At 41.8% G+C, this 20554-nt stretch overlaps 1 protein-coding gene across 1 annotated transcript in view; it reads left to right on the forward strand.

Moving 5' to 3' along the window:
• Positions 1-7282: 7282 nt before the first annotated feature.
• The window catches only part of CLSPN (claspin), a 32045-nt gene continuing 18773 nt past the window's right edge, over positions 7283-20554 (forward strand). The window contains exons 1-8 of the mRNA XM_060623344.3: positions 7283-7483; positions 10996-11104; positions 11615-12060; positions 12848-13009; positions 14759-14836; positions 16019-16091; positions 16871-16979; positions 17164-17741. Of these exons, the coding sequence (XP_060479327.2) occupies positions 7460-7483; positions 10996-11104; positions 11615-12060; positions 12848-13009; positions 14759-14836; positions 16019-16091; positions 16871-16979; positions 17164-17741 (1579 nt within the window). The 5' untranslated portion in view covers positions 7283-7459. The remainder of the gene's footprint in view (positions 7484-10995; positions 11105-11614; positions 12061-12847; positions 13010-14758; positions 14837-16018; positions 16092-16870; positions 16980-17163; positions 17742-20554) is intronic.

Raw genomic sequence — 20554 nt, forward strand, 5'->3', positions numbered from 1 at the left:
TCCTTACCTAAAATATTCTCCTTTGGGGTATCTGGCTGGCTTAGTCAGTGGAGCATGGGACTCTTGATCTCAGGGTTATTAAGCTCCAGCCCCACGTCTGCAGAGATTATTTAAATTTAAAAAATTTTAAAAAAAGTATTTAAATTTAAATTTAAAAAATTATTTAAATTTTAAAAATTAAAAAAAAATCATGGGGTGCCTGGGTGGCTCAGTCAGTTAAGTTGGTCCGACTTTGGCTCAGGTCATGATCTTGAGGTCTGTGGGTTCAAGCCCCGCATTGGGCTCTGTGCTGACAGCTCAGAGCCTGGAGCCTGCTTCAGATTCTGTGTCTCCTTCTCTCTCTGACCCTCCCACGCACATTCTCTCTCTCTCTCTCTCTCTCTCTCTCTCTCTCTCTCAAAAATAAATAAATAAACATCAAAAAAAATTTTAAATAAAATCTTAAAAAAACCTCAAACTCTCCATCTTCCTCTATGCTTATTTCAGTGTTTCTCACTGACATTAGCAATGTTGGCCCTACCCTCTAGATTCTGGTAAACGTGGGGTCATTATGACAACTGTGATAAATCCCCTGGTTGAATATCACTAATAAAACCATCCTTTGGGCTTATAGTAGGAACAATGTTATTTTGTCTCTCCAGTACCACCTCCTGTCTTAGGAAGTGTTCCTTCTCCAACTATATTGTGCTTGAAGGATTTGCTATATTCCTATAAGATTCTGCCCTTCTAGGTGCAGTCGAACTACCTGACATGTCTGAAGTAGGCATTAGCCTGCCCATAAGTAAGTACTGAAATTTAATAGAAAATAGGAGTGGAGCAGATCCCTTTTATCCTTCTGTGATGGAATCCCCGTCCCTAGACATACACATACGGGTCTAGTCTTCCTAAACTGGTTGAGGAATATGTGATTGAGGTATAATTGACCAAGTGCTGAGGATGCTGATGTCCAAATAAACACTCTTGGCATCACTGAGCCATTAAGTCTATAGGGCTTTAGGGGAGGGTTGGGTCATGAAAATACTTGGGTTTCTGCGAAAAATGAAGCCAAAGCCTGAGGAAAAAAGACTGAATAAAGCAGGGCAGAGGAATTTTTCTTACACATTTTTCCCCCCTGGGTAGGTAGCCAGAAAGGAAAAGAAAATTAAGGAAAAGATATATGAATGGAACACAAAAAGCTGCTGAGTTGAGGTTCTGGATACTGCACGGATAGCAGTTTGGAAATGGAATAGAGAGATGAGCCTGTGCCTGGGGAGCACCTCTTCAGTCACCAAGAAAGCTAAGAGAGAGAGCTCCAGTTTGGATAATGTGTCAACAGGGATCACCTAGGAAGGGGAAACCTTTTATTCTACATTTTAACCAAGCTTTTGTGCCAAGATAAACTGAGCCTGTATTTGGAATTAATTGCCTATATTCTCAATTTTGATGAGTTGCACCATAATTGGTCACTCACCAATCCAGAAACCTGAGAGTCACCAGAGTTCCATGAGTCTACTGTCTCTCGCCCCTCAAGATAAATTATTCAACAAGCTCTCCTCTGTTTTGCCTCCTTTCTTCCCCCATCCGTCTCCTCCTCTCCATTGTTACTACCATTGACCTAGTTCAGATCCCTATAATCTTCCACCTAGACAACTGGTCTTCCTGCCTCCAGTCTAATCCCCTTCCAATCCAGCCTTCATACCCTGCCAGAATAATCTTTCTCAAACATATATCTAGCCATGTTTCTCTCCTTAACACTCCCCACCCCCACCTCCACCCCCAGCTGCCTAGTTCATATTGTCTAAAAACTAAAGTCTAAGCATAGCACTCCAGACTTTTTGTTCCCTGTTTAACTTTCAGCCTTCATTTGGGCCATTCCCCCCTCCCCCCAACACATACCCTGAGCTCCAGTCATACTGACCTACTTTCAGTTCCCCAAACACAACATGCTTTATCAAGCCCCTACACATACCTGAAATGCCTTCTCCTCTCTGTACTAGCCTAGAGAACTCCAGTCCATCTTTGAAACTCAGTTCAGGAGTCCTTTCCCCCTGGCTTACCCCAGGCAAAGTCAGTTGCCTTTCTCAGGGCCCCACAGCTACTTACACACACTTCTACTATTACACATGTGTATTTATTTGCCTCTCTCCAACCAGCAATGGGAGTTCTCTGAGAACAAGACTGAATTTTATTTATCTTTGTATTCTCCATGTTTAGAATAGGCTCAAAATAGATGCTTAAGGTCTGTTGAAAGAGTGGATGAATATTTGATAGGTACTTGAGCTTGCCAAAAGTTGCAGTAAAGGACCTTCTACATACAAAAATAGTTGATGGTGTGAATGCTGTCATGCCTTGGGAAAAGGCCCTGATATTTTTTAGGCCACAGTATTTTAATCATTCATTCAACAATTACTTAGTAAGCACCCACTATGTGTCAGGTCCTGTGTCATTTTTAGTTATTTATTTATTTAACATTTATTATTATTATTATTATTTTTAAATGTTTATTTATTTTTGAGACAGAGAGAGACAGAGCATGAACGGGGGAGGGTCAGAGAGAGAGAGAGAGACACAGAATCTGAAGCAGGCTCCAGGCTCTGAGCTGTCAGCACAGAGCCCGACGCGGGGCTAGAACCCACAAACTGTGAGATCATGACCTGAGCCAAAGTCGGACACTTAACCAACTGAGCCACCCAGGTGCCCCAACATTTATTTATTTTTGAGAGACAGAGAGATGCAGAGCACGAGCAGAGGCGGGGGAGAGAGAGAGGGAGATACAGAATCTGAAGCAGACTCAGGAGCTCTGAGCTGTTTGTTAGCACAGAGCCCAACGTGGGGCTCGAACTCACGAGCTGCAAGACCATGATCTGAGCTGAAGTCGGATGCTCAACCAACTGAGCCACCCAGGCTCCAAGTCCTGTGCCCCAAGTCCTGTGCCAGTTTTAAAGGTCAGGGGTACTTACATTAAGCCAGAAAAATAGCCCTTGGCCTTTTAGCAGGGCACCCTCCAGGGGAAGATTTAAACTGGAATTACGGTATGAAATTATTTTTGAAAGAAGATTCTTTAAAAAGAATGATGAAATTATCTCACCACACCAAGGAAAAATTTAAACAACTTTGAATAATTTTAAAATGAAAAAAAAAAAAACCATTTTTTTTTTAGAATAGAGTGGCTACAGGCAATAGATAGAATGACATGACTGAGGCCTGCCACATGGTGGCAGTGTTTCTCCAGGGATAAAGATTTAGCTGCCTAGGACTTTAGAAAAAGCAAGCCATTTCTCACTTAACTCCAGAGGAATAGTAGTACTAAAATTTAACATGGGAGGCTTTCTCAGTGTTCAGAAAGAGTGAAAGAAAACATATAATTTAATCAACTGTTCCCTCTAAACTTTCATAAGCCTTTGGAAACTGCTTTTGTTTGTCTGCCAGTGAGCGATTATAAATACAACCTTCAAATAGGCTGACCACGTTAAATCCTGTGACTTATTTTTTCATGGATATGTAATGTCAGGATTCCTTTTTTATTTTTTCATTTTATTGTTTTTTTAAGTCTATCCATTTATTTTGGAAGAGAGAGAAGAGAGTGCACATGCACGAGCAGGGGAGGGGCAGAGAGAGAATCTCAAGCAGGCTTCACAGCATCAGCACAGAGCCCGATGCGGGGCTCAGTCCCATGAAGCAGGAGATAATGACCCGAGCTGAGATCAAGAGTCAGACACTCAACTGACTGAGCCACCCAGGCGCCCCAGAATTCCTTTTATTTTTATAATGTTTATTTATTTATTTTTGAGAAAGAGAGCACAAGTGGGGGAGGGGCAAAGAGGCAGAAGGAGACACAAAATCTGAAGCAGGCTCCAGGCTCTGAGTTGTCAGTGCAGAGCCCAACACTTAACCAACTGAGCCACCCAGGTGCCCCCAGAATTCCTTTTTTTATATTGATTTTATGTGACATACGGATAGATACTAGTGGTGTCTAATTTCTACGACCAGATTAGGTGTGGTCAGTACTGCAAAGTATTTCCTGTAGAAATACTTCCTGGTGATCTGCCACTTAAATCCATTTGAAATTCAGTCTGATCTGTTTGGATTGGATTCAATGTTTTCTACTTAAATATAATGAAAGCAAGGCTCTGAGAAGCTAAATGACTTACCTAGGTTTACAAAGCCATTTCTTGGACAGGTTTAGGCTAATCTCTGCAAAGTGAACACCCCAGAGCTTTCTCTTGCTGCCATCTATCAACTTCATAAACAGAGCTTGTTGGATGATTAACCTTGAGAGTCAAAGGAGAGAGAAGAGTCAAAGTGACTCCCAGGTTTCTAAATTGGTGAATGATGGATTATGGTGCCAACCACCAAAATTGAAACTGTAGATTGTTAATTCCAAATACAGACTCACTTTAGATTAGCACAGTTAATAAATAGAATAAAAGGTTTCCCTTTCCTAGCTCACTCATTCCACTCATTGTCCAAATCAGAACTCTCTTTTTATGTTTTTCTGGTGGCTGAATAGGTGTTTTTCAAAGAGAACAAAATGCTAATTAGTTCTGAAAATGCTAATATCAGGACTATTATCTCAATTACTCAGTTCCAAAGAGAGTTCAAGAATAATATACTTGTTGGGGTGCCTGGGTGGCTCAGTTGATTAAGCATCTGGCTGATTTTGGCTCAGGTCATGATTTCACAGTTAGAGAGATCAAGCCCAGCATCAGGCTCTGTACTGACAGAGTGGAGCCTGCTTGAGATTCTCTCTCTCCCTCTCACTCTGTCCCTCCCCCACTCTCTCTCTCTCTCTCAAAATAAATAAATACACATTAAAAAAAGAATAATATTATAATTGTCAAGTGATCAAGTTAGTTCAACAAATATTGACTGATTTCCTTACAATGAGCCAGATATGTTCTTTTTTTTTAATTTTTTTTTAACATTTATTCATTTTTGAGAGACAGAGAGAGGCAGATCATGAGCAGGGGAGGAGACAGAGAGAGAGAGAGAGAGAGAGAGAGAGAGATATGCAGAATCTGAAGGAGGCTCCAGGCTCTGAGCTGTTTGGTAGCACAGAGCCCAACATGGGGCTCGAACTCACGAACTGCGAGACCATGACCCGAGCTGAAGTCAGGCGCTCAACTGACTGAGCCACCCAGGAGCCCCAGCCAGATATGTTCTAAGCCCTTGCTTCTCAAAAAAGCATGGTCACCATACCAGCAGCACTAGCATCATCTGCGAACTTGTTGGAAATGCAAATTCTTTGGCCTCACATCAGACATAATGAATCAGTAACTCTGAGAGTAGGGTTTAGCAATCTTTTTTACTAGCCCTTCAGATCATTCTGATGCATGCCCAAGTCTGAGAACGACTATTCTAGATAGGATATGGTGTTAAAGGAAACAAAGTGCTTGTCCTCTTGGAGCAACAATATACAAATAGCTAAAAATAAAATTGCAGGGATGCCTGGATGGCTCAGTGAGTTAAGCATTGGACTCTTGATTTCAGTTCAGAAAATGATCTCAAGTTTCTTGGATTCAAGCCCCGTGTGGCATTCTGTGCTGACAGCCCACATCCTGCTTGGGATTCTCTCTCTCTGCCCCTCCTATCCACCCCTCTCAAAATAAATAAATAAACATTTAAATAAAATAAAATTGCAGCAGAGGTGTTATTGGGGAAACCAGAACATGGGATAGAGGGAGAATGTAGAGGGGACTCAGTCAAGGTCTCTCTGAAGAGTTTGAGCTCTGGAGTCAGACTGAGCAGGATATGAATATTGGCTCCACCAGTTACTAGCCTTTTTAAAAGTTAGTTTCCTGCTAAAATGGAGATAGTAGTATTACTTACCTTATAAATTTACCCTGGGGGCGCCTGGGTGGCTCAGTTGGTTGAGCATCCGACTTCAGCTCAGGTCATGATCTCATGGTCTGTGAGTTCGAGCCCCACGTCAGGCTCTGTGCTGACAGCTCAGAGCCTGGAGCCTGCTTTGGATTCTGTGTCTCCCTCTCTCTCTGCCCCTCCCCGTTCATGCTCTGTCTCTCTCTGTCAAAAATAAATAAACATTAACAAAATTTTTTTTAATTTACTCTGAAGATTAAATAAGATGTTTGCAAAATTCTTGCAACTGTTTTTGTCACAGGGTAAGTAAGCCCCTGATAAATATTAGCCCTCCAAATATGAAGGAGGAGCACTATGACGGATATTTGTAAATCATCAATGTAGCAATTAATAGTAAAGTGGATGAAATCGTGGCTAGACAGATGCGAGAGAAGAGGGTGGAAAATGGGATCTTGTTGGTGTGGCAAAAGTGGGTTGGGAAGTGGTGAGGAGGTAAAGAAAGATGAAGAAAGAGAACTTTTATCTGAACCCAACTAAAGCTGGAAAGTTGGAAGAGGAGGCCAGTGGATAAGGTAATTATCCTGGTTTGCCTGGAACTGAGATTCTTGGGAGATGGGATTTTCAATGCTAAAACTGGGAAAGTCCTGGGAAAATCGGGATGAGTTGGTTACCCCGCAAGTGGATAGGATCACGAGAATGAAGTGGGGATGGTAACTACCATGCCTTTCTTTCTTGGTGCCCTCTGATCTTCTCCCTATAGTAATCTTGTAAAGTACTTTCCAGGGGCTTGATTGAACCAGGAGCCAGAGGGCAAGGGAGCTTGGGTAATGCAGTGGGGAGAAGTCATCCTTTGCTGGACAGAGCAGGATAAGGAAAGACAGAGAATGGACCTGGAGGGGCAAAAAGATAGTAACTAGCAAAATGACAAGAGATTAGAATTGTTTGGGATTAGTCTGACTCCAGACCTTTTATTCTTTTTCCTGTCTTGTCCAAAAAGTCTAGAAATGGTATGGGTGCATGTTTTCTGCATCCTCAAATTAAATTTAAGTAAAATTATAAAGGTTATCCAAGGATATTCTTTGGTATCCGAGCAGCCCACAAAACTTGTCTGTTTGTTCAGTGGCATGAATGCTATGTACAAGGAGGAAGTAGGATCTAGCTGCTCCAGGGATGGAGGTCCTGGAGAAAATCCCCACAGGTGCCTTCGGTTGCCCTGGGATCTTCTCCCAGCTCACCTCCATCCAGCCCAGAAGGCTTACTCCTCACACTGCGCTGTGGCAAGGGTCAAAGGTCAAAGGCCACCACTCTCCTGGTACCGCCTTGCGAAGCCAGAGGGCCCCGACCGCCTGGCAGCCAGGAGAATCTCAGCCTCACTTAGGTTCAATAGACGAGAGGAACAGAGACCCGCCAACCCTACCCAGATTACAGTCTCCGGGCTCGTCAAAGGTGCTTCGTGATTGGTAGGACGGCATGGGGGCGTGGCCTCATGTAGAAACCCTCCTCCGGATTGGTGCAAATCGGCAGGGCGGGGCCTCCACTCTGGCTGGGCGCGAAACCTCGAACGGTGTTGCCGGGCTGGAGACCGCGGGAGCGGCTGCGCTCCGGCTAAGGGACCAGGAGACCCGCTCCGTCACAAGCGAAGCGCTAGGAAGCCGGAGTCATGACGGGCGAAGTACTTTCTGAGGTGGGTTCGTGCACTTGCCGCCATCCGCGGCTGCGGAGGCCTGGCTCCGAGGGGCGGGTTGGGGTAGGGGTCGAGTCGGGCGGAGCGGGTCGCGGAAGCTGGGAGGACTACAGCTCCCGGCGGCACCGTGGCGGCGCGGCGCGCGGCCGGGCCTGGCGGGATGGCCCCTGGGGCTCGCGACTCTGGCGGTCCGGTCCCGCGGTGGACTTCCCGCGCCTCGGTGAGCTAGGCGGCGTCGCTTCTGGTCCCTTCCGCGCGCGCAGCTGGCCGCCCAGCAGTTCCTCAGCCGGCCACGCCCGCCCACCTCCCCTTTGGCGCGTTTCCTGCCGCCGGAGTTCTTCCTTGTCCAGCTCCCCAAAAGAGGAAGGCCTGGGCAGACCCGGGCCGCTGGGATGCGGGGCGGGGTTCTCCGGAAATGGACGGCGGCAGTCTTTGGGAGTTCGGAATTGGATCTACAAAGGGCCTGTGAGGTCATCCAACGCGACCCCGAAAGAAATAGGAGTGTCGGACCCTCTCGGCTTGTGGCTTGATTGCTGGCAGGATTGGGGATAGAAGCATCTGTTTCCAGAACCCTGTTCTTTTCTGGGGCCGGGACTAGTGTGGGACAGTAGCCTTGGGAGCAAAATTTAAGAGGGCTCCCCAAACTCAGTAATTAAGATAATGTTTTAATGCAATTTTTATTTTTATTTTTATTTTTTTAATTTTTTTTTAACGTTTATTTATTTTTGAGACAGAGACAGAACATGAACGGGGGAGGGTCAGAGAGAGAGGGAGATACAGAATCGGAAGCAGGCTCCAGGCTCTGAGCCGTCAGCCCAGAGCCCGACGCGGGTCTCGAACTCAGGGACCGTGAGATCGCGACCTGAGCCGAAGTCGGACGCTCAACCGACGGAGCCACCCAGGCGCCCCTTAATGCAATTTTTAAAAATAAAAATTAAAGCAAAAATTCCATTATATGGTTTGGAACAAAATATAAAACTTTTAAATAAAGACAAGATCTGACCCTGCGCTTGCACTACTCCACTTCAGGTGCCTATAATCCTGGCCCTGGTTCCAATAAAACTTTATTTACAAAAGTAGTAGGCTGACCTCATGAGCCATGATTTGCCAGTTTGATTTTTTGTTTGTTTGTTTGTTTTTAATGTTGTACTATTATCTCAATTCCAGGGGTTTTTGAGACTTGACTCTGTTCTTGCCCTGTTCCTGGCCCTGACTGTGGCAGATACTGCTATAAATTGCATAGAAGAAAGTGATTAAAGCATGTATTGAGTTACGTGGTTATCTAAACTCAGTTTCCACATCCACAAAGAATCTTACTGCTTCAGGTGTTGGGAGAATCATCAGCACATATGTGATGATCCTCAGTGATTCCTTAATACCTGTCATCTTTGGTTATTATTTTAGTAATTATACCAAACATTTAAAACAATTTAATAGTTGTTAGAGAAGCCATTAGGGTGAGTAATGCTCGACTACATTACAGATGTTAATATCTGCCCCCCTATTAAGTCAAGTCAGAGCCCTAAGAACACCAGGGATGTAGGAGACCTGGCCTCTAGGGTCAGCCTGGTCACTTGACTGGTCATGTCACCTAACACACCCATCCTACTTATACTTTTTACTTGTGATTTTTTTTTTTTTTAATGTTGTATTTATTTTTGAGAGCCGGGGTGGGGGGCAGGGGCAGAGAGAGGCAGAGATACAGACTCCAAAGCAGGCTCCACACTATTAGCACAGAGCTCTGTGCAGGTCTGGAACCCAGGAACTGTGAAATCATGACCTGAGACAAAGTCAGAAGCTTAACCCACTGAGCCACCTAGGCACCTCTACTTGTGACCTTTAAAATGGTTTTATTTGAGGGGCGCCTGGGTGGCTTAGTTGAGCATCTGACGTAGGCTCAGGTCATGATCTCACTGTTTGTGGGTCTGAGCCCCACATCAGGCTCTGTGCTGACAGCTCACAGCCTGGAGCCTGCTTTGGATTCTGTGTCTCCCTCTCTCTCTGCTCCTCCCCCACTAGCACTCTGCCTCTCTCTCTTAAAAATAAATAAAAACATTAGAGAAAGACAAATATATGACTTTGGTAATATGTGGAATTTAAGATACAAACCAGATGAACATAAGGGAAGGGAAGCAAAAATAATATAAAAACAGGGACGGGGACAAAACATAAGAGACAAACGTAGAGATCAAAATGAGGCTTGTTGGAGGAGTTACGGGTTGGGGGATGGACTGGGCAAGGAGCATTAAGGAAGACACTTGTTGGGATGAGCACTGGGTGTTATATGTAGGGGATGAATCACTGGATTCTACTCCTGAAATCATTACTGCACTATATGCTAACTAACTTGGATGTAAATTTAAAAAAATAAATAAATAAAATAAACATTAAAAAACATTTTAATGGTTTTATTTGGAAATTTTCAAACATATACAAATGTAGAAAGGCTGTATAATGAACCTATCACCTAACTTAAATAGTTATCAAATCATGCCAATCATGTTTCATTTATAGCTCATCCACTTTCACCCTCACTGGATTATTTGGAGGCAAATTCCAGATATCATTGCATCCAAAAATATTTCTTTATGCATCTCTAAAAGATAAGGGCTTTCCAAAACAGGTAACACAAATATTACCACACCTAAAAATCTTAGAATTATTACTTAATACTAAATAGATAGTGTTCAGATTTCATTGACTCAGATGTATACTTTCTGTTTATTTATTTTGTTTTAGAAAGAGAGAGAAAGAAGTCATGAGCTGGGGAAAGGGGCAGAGAGAAAGAGAGAGAATCTCAAGTAGGCTCCACACAGCGTGGAGCCCAACACAGGGCTCAATCCCATAACCCTGGGATCACTGCCTGAGTTGAAATCAAGAATCGGATGCTTAACCAACTGAGCCACCCAGGTGCTCTGTTTATTTGAGTCAGGATCCAAAGTCTGCATATTGCATGGGGTGCCTGGCTGGCTTAGTAGAGTATGGGACTCTTGATCTCTGGGTTGTGAGTTCTAGCCCCACGTTGGATGTAGAGATTACTTAAACAAAATTAAAAACAAAAACAAAATGTGCATACTGCAGTTGTTGATATGTGTGTGTATGTGTGTATGTATCTTAACTCTATATAGGTCCCCCTTCCTCTCTTTCTCCTTTTCTCTTGAAGTTCATTCCAAAAGTAACACACGGTTTGTCCTATAGATTTTTTTTTCACATCAGGATTGCAATTCTGTGATGTTATTTAACATGTCATTTGGATACACTGAGAAGCAGTTCAAACAGAAAATGTGTAATAAATGCTTGATTCTTTTTATGTACCATTACTCAAATGAATCATTGCTTCTATAGTATCCTTCAAAGGTGAACAGTGAATTTTTGTGTTTTTCTTTGTCCAGTAATTCTTAATGTTATCCCTTCATTTCAGCCTGCTGATCCTATGATGATTTGTGTATCATTATGTACTCAGAGCTTTCTGTCACCACCTGGTTAATGCAAAGTGTGTCCTCATTTTCTAGGTTCATCTAGAAATCAATGATCCAAAACTTATCGCACAGGAAGAACCTGATAGTCCTTCAGACAGTGGACAAGGCAGCTGTGGAACAATTGTGCCCTTGAGTGATGGAGGTTTGTAATAGTAATTTTATTTTTAGAAATAGAATGTGGGGGCCTGGGTTATAAGTGGATTGGATTAATTTCATTATTCTCTTGATTCTTTAAATTATTAATGCCTAGCCTTATTGTTTGTCTTATTTATTATAAAAGCAAAATTATAGTGCATATACTCTTTTGAAATTAACCATTTCTATTATTAAATGTGTAAAATATCTACCACATTGCATGGTTGAAGGCATTCATCCTTTAATAAATGATTTTTAACACCTACCAAAAGAATTAGAACAACTTTACACTTTGTAAATATATATAATTACATTTCTCAGTAAGTGACATTTCCAGGGAAAATGGTTCTTAAAACCTATTTTTAGATTTGCTTTGCTACAATCAGTTCTTACTGGTAGTTACATAATTTCACAAGGTGACACAGCAGTTGGGTAATTGGATGTTTTTTAGGAGTAGTGGGACCAGGAGGAGGACAAAATAATAGTAGATCTCTGAAAAAAATTATGTTTTCTCCAGATTCAGATGAAGAGATATTTGTGAGTAAGAAATTGAAAAGCAGGAAGCTGCTACAAGACAGTGATTCTGAAAGAGAGGACACAAATGCTTTTCCAGAGAAAACTTACGACAGCGTTGAGGAGGAAAATAAAGAGAACTTATATGCCAGAAAAAATGGAAAAGTCAGAAGGATTTACAAAACTCTGGCAGACAGTGCTGGAAGTGACATTGAGGAGTCTTTGTATCAGGAAAATCTTGAAACCCAGGTGACGCCTTGCTTAGAGCTGAGTCTCCAATCTGAAAACTCTGTGGACTTTACAGTTGACAGAAAGATTTCCAAAAAACCCAAACATGATAAAGAAAGAATGGAAGGAAAAGCAAAAGTAAAATCAAAGAGAAGACTTGAGAAAGAGGAAAAAAAGATGGAAAAAATCAGGCGGCTAAAAAAGAAGGAAACAAAAAATGAGGTATATTTAAAAGAATGAATTTGTTCTTTTTCTGTTTTTTATTTTATTTTGAGAGAGAGAGAGAGACAGAGTGCGAACCAGGAAGAGGCAGACAGGGAGATACAGAATCTGAAGCAGGCTCCAGGCTCTGAGCTGTCAGCACAGAGCCTGACGCACGGCTCAAACTCACAGACAATGAAATCGTGACCTGAGCCAAAGTCCGATGCTTATCTGACTGAGTCATCCAGGTGCCCCTAAATTTGTTCTTTCTAAGGCAGATTAACATCTTAGAAAAAATTGCTTTTAGTTCTTGAGGTTTCTGCACTTAGAATATAGCTTCAAGTTGATTGGTTTGTATTGCGAGTAATGAGGTATGTAATTTAAAACTTGTTGGTCTCATTCTCCGTAAATGGATTTCTGATTTTCTCTGCAAGCACATGGAGTGCTGCTTGTTATCTGATGAAAATGAACTTTCAGAGGAGTATTTTTTTAGGCATCCATAAGTCAGAAGTCTTGTTTGCTAACTAGAAAAAAACATCTTTTTATAAACTAGCTGTTTGATAAGTATTTGAGTTTTTTAAAAAAAATATTTACTTTTTACTAAGTTGGTTTTGGACAGTGGCATAAAATCACAGCATGGACTTCAAAAGATGGCTGTGGGTAGGAACCAGGGAGAATGTTCTAAAATGCCAAATATTTGTCTACTGATACATTATGGGCTTTTTATGGCCTGGTCCAAATTACCTTATGATGTGAAATATTGGAGTTTGGGTGATTGGATTTTGCTTTGTCTTTATGCATTGTCCAGGAAGATGATGTGAAACAGCCATTTAATGATAGTGGCTGTCTTCTTGTGGATAAAGACCTTTTTGAAACTGGATTGGAGGAAGAAAATAACTCTGCATTAGAAGACGAAGAGTCATTAGAATCGATAAGGGCAGCTGTGAAAAACAAAGTAAAAAAGCACAAGGCAAGTAAAAGATGATTGCAAAAGAGCTAACCCACTGCTCCTAACCTTTGCTTTATTTTCTCTTTCTTTTTTTAAATGTTTTTTAATGTTTATTTTTGAGATACAGACAGAGCACAAGTAGGGCAAGGGCAGAGAAAGAGGGAGACAGAATCTGAAGCAGGCTCCAGGCTCTAGCTGTCCACACAAGGGCCCGACTCAGGGCTTGAATTCACGGACCGCAAGTTCATTGACCTGAGTTGAAGTTGGACACCCAGCTGACTGAGTCACCCAGAAGCCCCTTCTTTATTTTCTGATTTACTATTGGAACCATTTTTTTTTTTAATGTTTATTTATTTTTGAGACAGAGAGAGACAGAGCATGAATGGGGGAGGGTCAGAGAGAGGGAGACACAGAATCTGAAGCAGGCTCCAGGCTCCGAGCTGTCAGCACAGAGCCCCATGCGGGGCTTGAACTCACGGACTGTGAGATCATGACCTGAGCCGAAGTCGGATGCTTACCCGACTGAGCCACCCAGGCGCCCCGGAACCATTTTTTTTTTTTTAAGAGAGAGCACGTGAGCAAGGGAGAGGAGAGAGGGGCAGAAGGAGAGAGACAGAGAGGGAGAGAGAATCGTAACCAGGTGCTGAGCCCAACACAAGCCTCGATCCAACAACCCTGGAATCTGTGCCGAAATCAAGAGCTAGACACTCAACCGACTGAGCCACCCAGGCACCCTTAAACTTTTTTTTTTTAATGTTTATTTATTTTTGAGAGAGAGAGAGAGAGACAGAGCACAAGTGGGGGAGGGGCAGAGAGAGGAGACACAGAATCTGAAGCAGGCTCCTGACTTTGAGCTGTCAGCACAGAGCCTGATGGTGGGGCTCGAACTCATGAACCATGAGATCATGCCCTGAGCCAAAGTTGTCATTTTTAACTCCAGAAAAACATGTGGCAATTGATTTCAGTTTTTTGGCTGTTAATTTTAGAATCAGGCAATGCAAGTGATAGACATGCTAACTTGTATGGAAACTAGTATTTTAATTGCCCTCATCGGAATGTTAGGGGGAAAAAGTAAGATACTTTATATTGTGTAAGAAGCAGGTAAGTAATGGGACAGAGGTATACATTTTATAATCCTGTGGCCTCTAAGAAATGAACCTAAAGTGTTTCTGGAGGGGTATCAAAGAACAGCAGTCAAAACCTCATTGTCCTGAGTGTTTGGAAGCACAGTTGTTCTTGCTAAGATTACCTTTAGCTCCCTGGGAGTCATTGTCCCTCCTTAGGGAAACATGAAATAAAGAAGTATGAGAAATTAGGGCCCAACCTTGACTTGAGATAGCAAATTTTTTTCTAGGCATTATAGGATGCTGTATGTTTAAAACTTTCTATTTGATAATTACTGACTTTTTATTAACATAGCATGATGTGATGTTGGGGTACAAAAGCAGTCTTTTTTTTTTTTTTTTTTTTAATTTTTTTTTTAACGTTTATTTATTTTGGAGACAGAGAGAGACAGAGCATGAACGGGGGAGGGTCAGAGAGAGAGGGAGACACAGAATCTGAAACAGGCTCCAGGCTCTGAGCTGTCAGCACAGAGCCCGACACGGGGCCCAAACTCATGGACCGCGAGATCATGACCTGAGCCGAAGTCAGCCGCTTAACCGACTGAGCCACCCAGGCGCCCCCAAAAGCAGTCTTTTGAGTAAGCAACGTCTCTTATTTCGGTTTAATTTTTGTCCGTATTTTTCAACTTGTAATCTTCTCTTTTAGAAAAAAGAGCTGTCTTTGGAGAGTGGGGTCTATTCATTTGAAGAAGAAACTGAGTTATCGAAAGGCACCATACGGAAGGTGGGATAGAGCTCTGTATGTTGTCATGTTGGTTTCTTTCCCCAGGAGATTGTGGATTTCTGAGGGATAAATGTTTTATCAAGTCTATCATATTTTCCTGGTACTCATGGTATTGCTTTGTGTACAGTAGGGACACAGATATGGATTGTATTGAATTCAATGTGATATGCAAATAAATGCTCTCCCTGTGTTTATTTTTTAATTTACTTGTTTAAATTCAAGTTAGGGGCGCCTGGGTGGCTTGGTCGGTTAAGCGTCCGACTTCAGCTCAGGTCATGATCTCACAGTCCGTGAGTTCGAGCCCCGCGTTGGGCTCTGTGCTGACCGCCCAGAGCCTGGAGCCTGTTTCAGATTCTGTGTCTCCCTCTCTCTCTGCCCCTCCCCCGCTCATGCTCTGTCTCTCTCTGTCTCCAAAATAAATAAACGTTAAAAAAAATAATAAATGAAAAAAATAAAAAATATTCAAGTTAGTTGACATATAGTGTAGTATTGGTTTTAGGAGTAGAACCCTGTGATTCATCATTCATATTATAACACCCAGTTCTCATCCCAACAAGTACCCTCCTTAATACTCATCACCTATTTAGCCCATCCCCCACCCACCTCTTCTCTAGCAACCTTCAGTTCTCTGTATTTAAGAGTCTTATGGTTTGCTCCCTCTCTGTTTTTATCTTATTTTTCCTTCCCTTCCCCTATGTTCATCTGTTGTGTTTCTTAAATTCCACATATGAGTGAAATCATATATTTGTCTTTTTCTGCCTGACTTATTTTGCTTAGCATAATACAGTCTAGTTCCATCCATGTTGTTTCAAATGGCAAGATTTCATTCTTTTTGATTGCCAAGTAATATTCCATTGTGTGTGTACATTGTGTATACATGTAAATACACACACACATATATATACACACCACATCTTTATCCATTCATCAGTCAGTGGACATTTGGGCTCTTTTCATAATTTGGCTATTGTTGATAGCACTGCTATAAACATTGGGGTATGCGTGCCCCTTTGAATCAGCATTTTTGTTATATCCTTTGGATAAATATTTAGTAGTTTATATTGTACTGAATTCATTAGTGCTTACTTTTCCCTCTCCTCTTTTCGTGGAGAGGGCAAACTCTTGAAGGATGAATGTCTTTCTGGATAATAGCATTAACATAGTCTCTTTGTTTTCTTTAAGGAACGGAAGGCAGCCAAATTAAGTAAGGAAGCGTTAAAAAAACTGCACAGTGAAACTCAGCGCCTTATTCGAGGTAATATAAACCAGTACAGTAACTTTGTGGCAAATCACAATATTTCTTTGTAAGCTCCCCTTGGATATTGGGGAATTTTGGTTTTTTTAATATTCTTAATATAAATTATAATACCAAGTTTAAAATTGATCTTGGTGAATGGCCATTGTTCTAAAGCCTCTGGAACATAAGTATAAAGTGAGAAAATTTCCAGAACTGTATTAGTGCTAAGGAGGGAGGGTTTTTTTAATGTTTTTCTGTGGATCAGCTGTATCAGGATTTGGGAGCTTTTCAAATGTGTAAGGTGTTAGGTTCCACAGAAATTTTGATTCAGTAGGCCTGAAGTGGGGTCTAAGAATCTGTATTTTTTATTTTTTAAATGTTTGTTTATTTTTGAGAGAGAGAGACAGCATGATCAGGGGAGGGGCAAAGAGAGGGAGAGACAGATGATCAGAAGCGGGCTCAGCACTGATAGCAGAGAGCCTGACAGGGGGCTTAAACCCACAAACCACGAGGTCATGACCTGAGTCCAAGTCGGTCACCCAACCAACAGAGCTACCCAGGTGCCCCAAGGATCTGTATTTTTTAAAAACTTCCTGGATCAGTTTAATTTCACAACTAGGTTTAAAAGCCACTGGTCTCCAGGGAGTTCTTTTGTAGTTAGATCCTGTCTTTATTAAAGCCAGGATTGTTTTCTATTTCTGGTGATGGCTTTCACTGTGCTGTTTAGTTGACTGAACATGAAGTGACATTTCAGAATATACAGTATGTGTATTTGCTTGTTTTGTTCCATTTTGTAGAATCTGCACTTAATCTTCCATATCATATGCCAGAGAATAAAACCATTCATGATTTCTTCAAACGTAAACCTCGGCCCACTTGCCAGGGAAATGCCATGGCGCTACTGAAGTAAGAATTCTCTTTCCTTGAGATTATAATTTTTGTAAATTTTCAGTTTTGTAGCAAACATCTGATGTAAGAAAGTTCAGATTCCTCAGTCTCTTAAAACTGTTATAATGGATTCATTATGTGCTGAGATGAGAGTTTCACACTTAGGATAATTTTCAACTTGAGCTTATTTTCCCCTCTCTAGGTCATCTAAGTATCAATCAAACCATCACAAAGAAACCGTAGACACTGTAAATACAAGTGAGATGAATAATGGCCACCATAACAAAGATTCTGAGCAGACAGTGTGTGTGGGACATGAACTGGAAATTAACGCACTCCCTGCAGTTTCAAAGGAACCCCAGATCACTACTGGATCAGGGGAATCTTGTAGTAAGGATATGATGGGAAGTGAAGAGCTAGAAATTCAGGAGAAACAGAAGCAGGGTGATGGCAGACCTCCACCTGAGGACAGCTCAGTGGCATATCAGGAATCCAGCTTCCTCAGGAATGAGGACAATGAGGTGTGTCAGGCTGGAGGGCTTATGGCACCTGAACCGCGTGCCCTGGAGGGAGAAGAAGGCCTGAAAAGAACAGAAGAAGCAGATGAGAAGGTGGAAGAGCCCAGGCAGCAAACTAAATCAGTAGTTGTGCCACCTGAAAAAGCAAGGAGGTTCACTCTGGATAGACTTAAGCAACTGGGAGTAGATGTTTCCATTAAACCTCGGTTGGGTGCTGATGAAGACTCCTTTGTGATACTTGAAGAACCTGAAACCAACAGAGGTAATCCTTTGAGTTGTGGGGAGCCTCCAGAGTGATTTGTTCTGGCAGCTTTTTGTTATTTGCTACTATTTGGGGATACGGGACATAGGAGAAACCAATAACTGCACACATGAGCTTACTCTATAGATACCCAGATGTGGGTACAATTCTATTTAGATAAATTTGGCAGGGCATCAGGATGTCCTCAACCTTGTTTAAAATAGAAGCCTATTGATAGGTTAACATACAAAAGAAGTACATTGCTGTCGCGTTATTGTATGACATTCAAAAAAGCATTATTCATGTTTTTACTGTTAAAGGAAAACATTTTGGTTCAGTAAATTGTCTGCAAAACTGAATTTCTTTTTTCCCCACGTCATTTAAGAAATACTAAACTATCCACGACATGCAAGGTGCTGTAGGGCATACCAAGAGAAATGTTATATTTATCGTACATTTAAGGTACTTACACTCTTGTAGGGGAGATAATAAGTATGCAAATAACAGTAATACAAGAGAGAAAGTGGAAAGTGACTTCTATAATGAGCATGTATCACTGATAATTGGAAAAATTAAATGAAGAAAAGGGAAAAATAGTCTCTGCTGAAAGAAACATTTAGAATAAAGTGCTATGGCAGTTTAGAGGAAGGATAAGTTTCTCCCAATAGGTGGTTAAAAGAAGGCTTAAAGTGTAGGTGGATGTAATTACTTGTTCACTGCCTTTCCCTTTATACTTTGAATAGGGATCTTCTGGCTTGTTCCCTACTCTATCACCGGCGCTTCCGCAGAGGATGACACATTGTAGGCATTTATACTGGATGAGTGATGAATGAATGAATGATCCTTCAAGACAGAGCTCAAGTATTACCATATTAGGTAGACTTCCTGACTAGTAGATAGAATTGGATATTCTCTCCTCTGCATTGAGGCAGTTTGGCATGATAATTAAGAGCTTAGGCTCTGTAGCAAGAGCAAGGTTTGAATCTGGGTTGTGCTATTTACTGTTTAACTTTGAATATGCTATTTGACCTCTCTGAGCCACCTTTTTAAAAATTTTTTCTTTAAAGGATATCTGGTTCATAGGGCTATAGTGAACATCTGTTGAAATCATGCATAGAAATGGATAACATAAAGAAGCATTCAAATGCTTGCTCCTACTTATGTTATTAGTGAAATTATTTGTATTAAAACTATAAGAGCTTATGGTTGGTGGGTGCTCTGTTATCCACAGTATCTGGTGTGTAAAATATGCTTAGTGAGTCTTTGTTGATTGAATGGGTGGGCTTTGTGGAAGTGGAGAGAAGGACATTCTTGGAAGGGACAGAAAGAGTTCTGCATGGTATTATTGGAAGGATGTTATAAATCCATTTGACCAGAATAGGAGATGGGTTGGAAGGGTTGTTAACAGAACTAGCATAGATCCATTAGCAGAGAAATAGGAGATTTTTAAGTTTATTTATTTATTTATTTTGAGAGAGAAAGAGAGAGAGAGAAAGCACACAGCGGGGGCAAAGAGAGGGGGACAGAGGATCTGAAATGGGCTCAGAGAGAGAATCCCAAGCAGGCTCCATGCTGTCAGCGCAGAGCCCAGCAACAGAGCTCGATCTCATAAACCATGAAATCATGACCTGAGCTGAAATCAAGAGGCGGTCACTTAACTGACTGACCCACCCAGGTGCCCTGAGATTTTTTTTTTTTTTTTAATATTTATTTTTTGGGAGACTGCAAGCAGAGGAGGAGCACAGAGAGGGGGACAGAAGATCTGAAGTGGGCTTGTGCTGACAGGCTGACAGCAGTGAGCCTGATGGCGGGGCTCAAACTCGTGAACCGTAAGATCATGACCTGAGCTGAAGTCAGATGCTCAACCGACTGAACCACCCAGGTGCCCCCCAAGATTTTTTTTTGTCTGAAACTCAATGTTCTTTAAATAGTCCTGAACTGAGACAGGAAAGAGAAGAAACCTTTTTTTGAGTACCTACTGTATTAGACACTGATAGATTCTTTATTATTGTTCTTAATTCTCATGGCTGCAGGTATTACTTTGCAATGAAGAGATGGAGGCTTGGAGAGGCCGGGTAATTGTTCCAATATTACACTTGGCTTATATAGGGAACTAGCACAGTGCCTGGCACATAGTAGGCATTTGTTTTTAACTCAGAATATGTTTTCCTTCAGAAATAGTATTTGACATGAAAGTTGGGTTTCCAGACCAGTCAGTTCCATAATATGTATGAAGTTAGGATCAACTTTTATTTATTTGTGTAATAAACTTTCATTTAGCATGGTGTTAGATGCTGTGTATACAAGACATAGTCCCTGCTGTCAAGGAAATTAGAGTCTAATAGGAGTGAAAGACAGGCAAACAGGCCATTACACGACTGTGTATACCCTGAGCCTAGAGAAAGGGTACCTCACTTGGAGTACCTCGTGGGGAGTCAGGGAGGCTTCTGAAAGGACCTGATACCTGAGCTGACTCTTGAAAGCTGAATAGGAGATACCAAGGTAGAGAAATGGCTTGCTTGGTGGAGGGAACAGACCCACAAAAGACCCAACAGAGGCAAGAGAAAACACAAGGTATCCTGATGAGGTAGGGTGAAGATTGCAAGGATTTTGGGAATGGGTAACTAGTGAGGCCAGATCATGCAAGGCTTTTAGGCCATGCTAAGAGCTTGGACTTTTGCCTTTTGTTAGTAGAGGACCACTGAAAAATTTTTAGCAAAAGAAATGACCCAATCAGATATTCATTTTTGGGACAATCTAGCAGCTAGTATGGTGGACACATTGGAAGGGGTTAAGAGTAAAAGCAGTAGAAAGACCTTAATTTCCTTAATATC

Source organism: Panthera onca, chromosome C1 (genome assembly GCF_046562875.1).
Source record: "Panthera onca isolate mPanOnc1 chromosome C1, mPanOnc1 haplotype 2, whole genome shotgun sequence".
NCBI classification, from domain to species: domain Eukaryota; kingdom Metazoa; phylum Chordata; class Mammalia; order Carnivora; family Felidae; genus Panthera; species Panthera onca.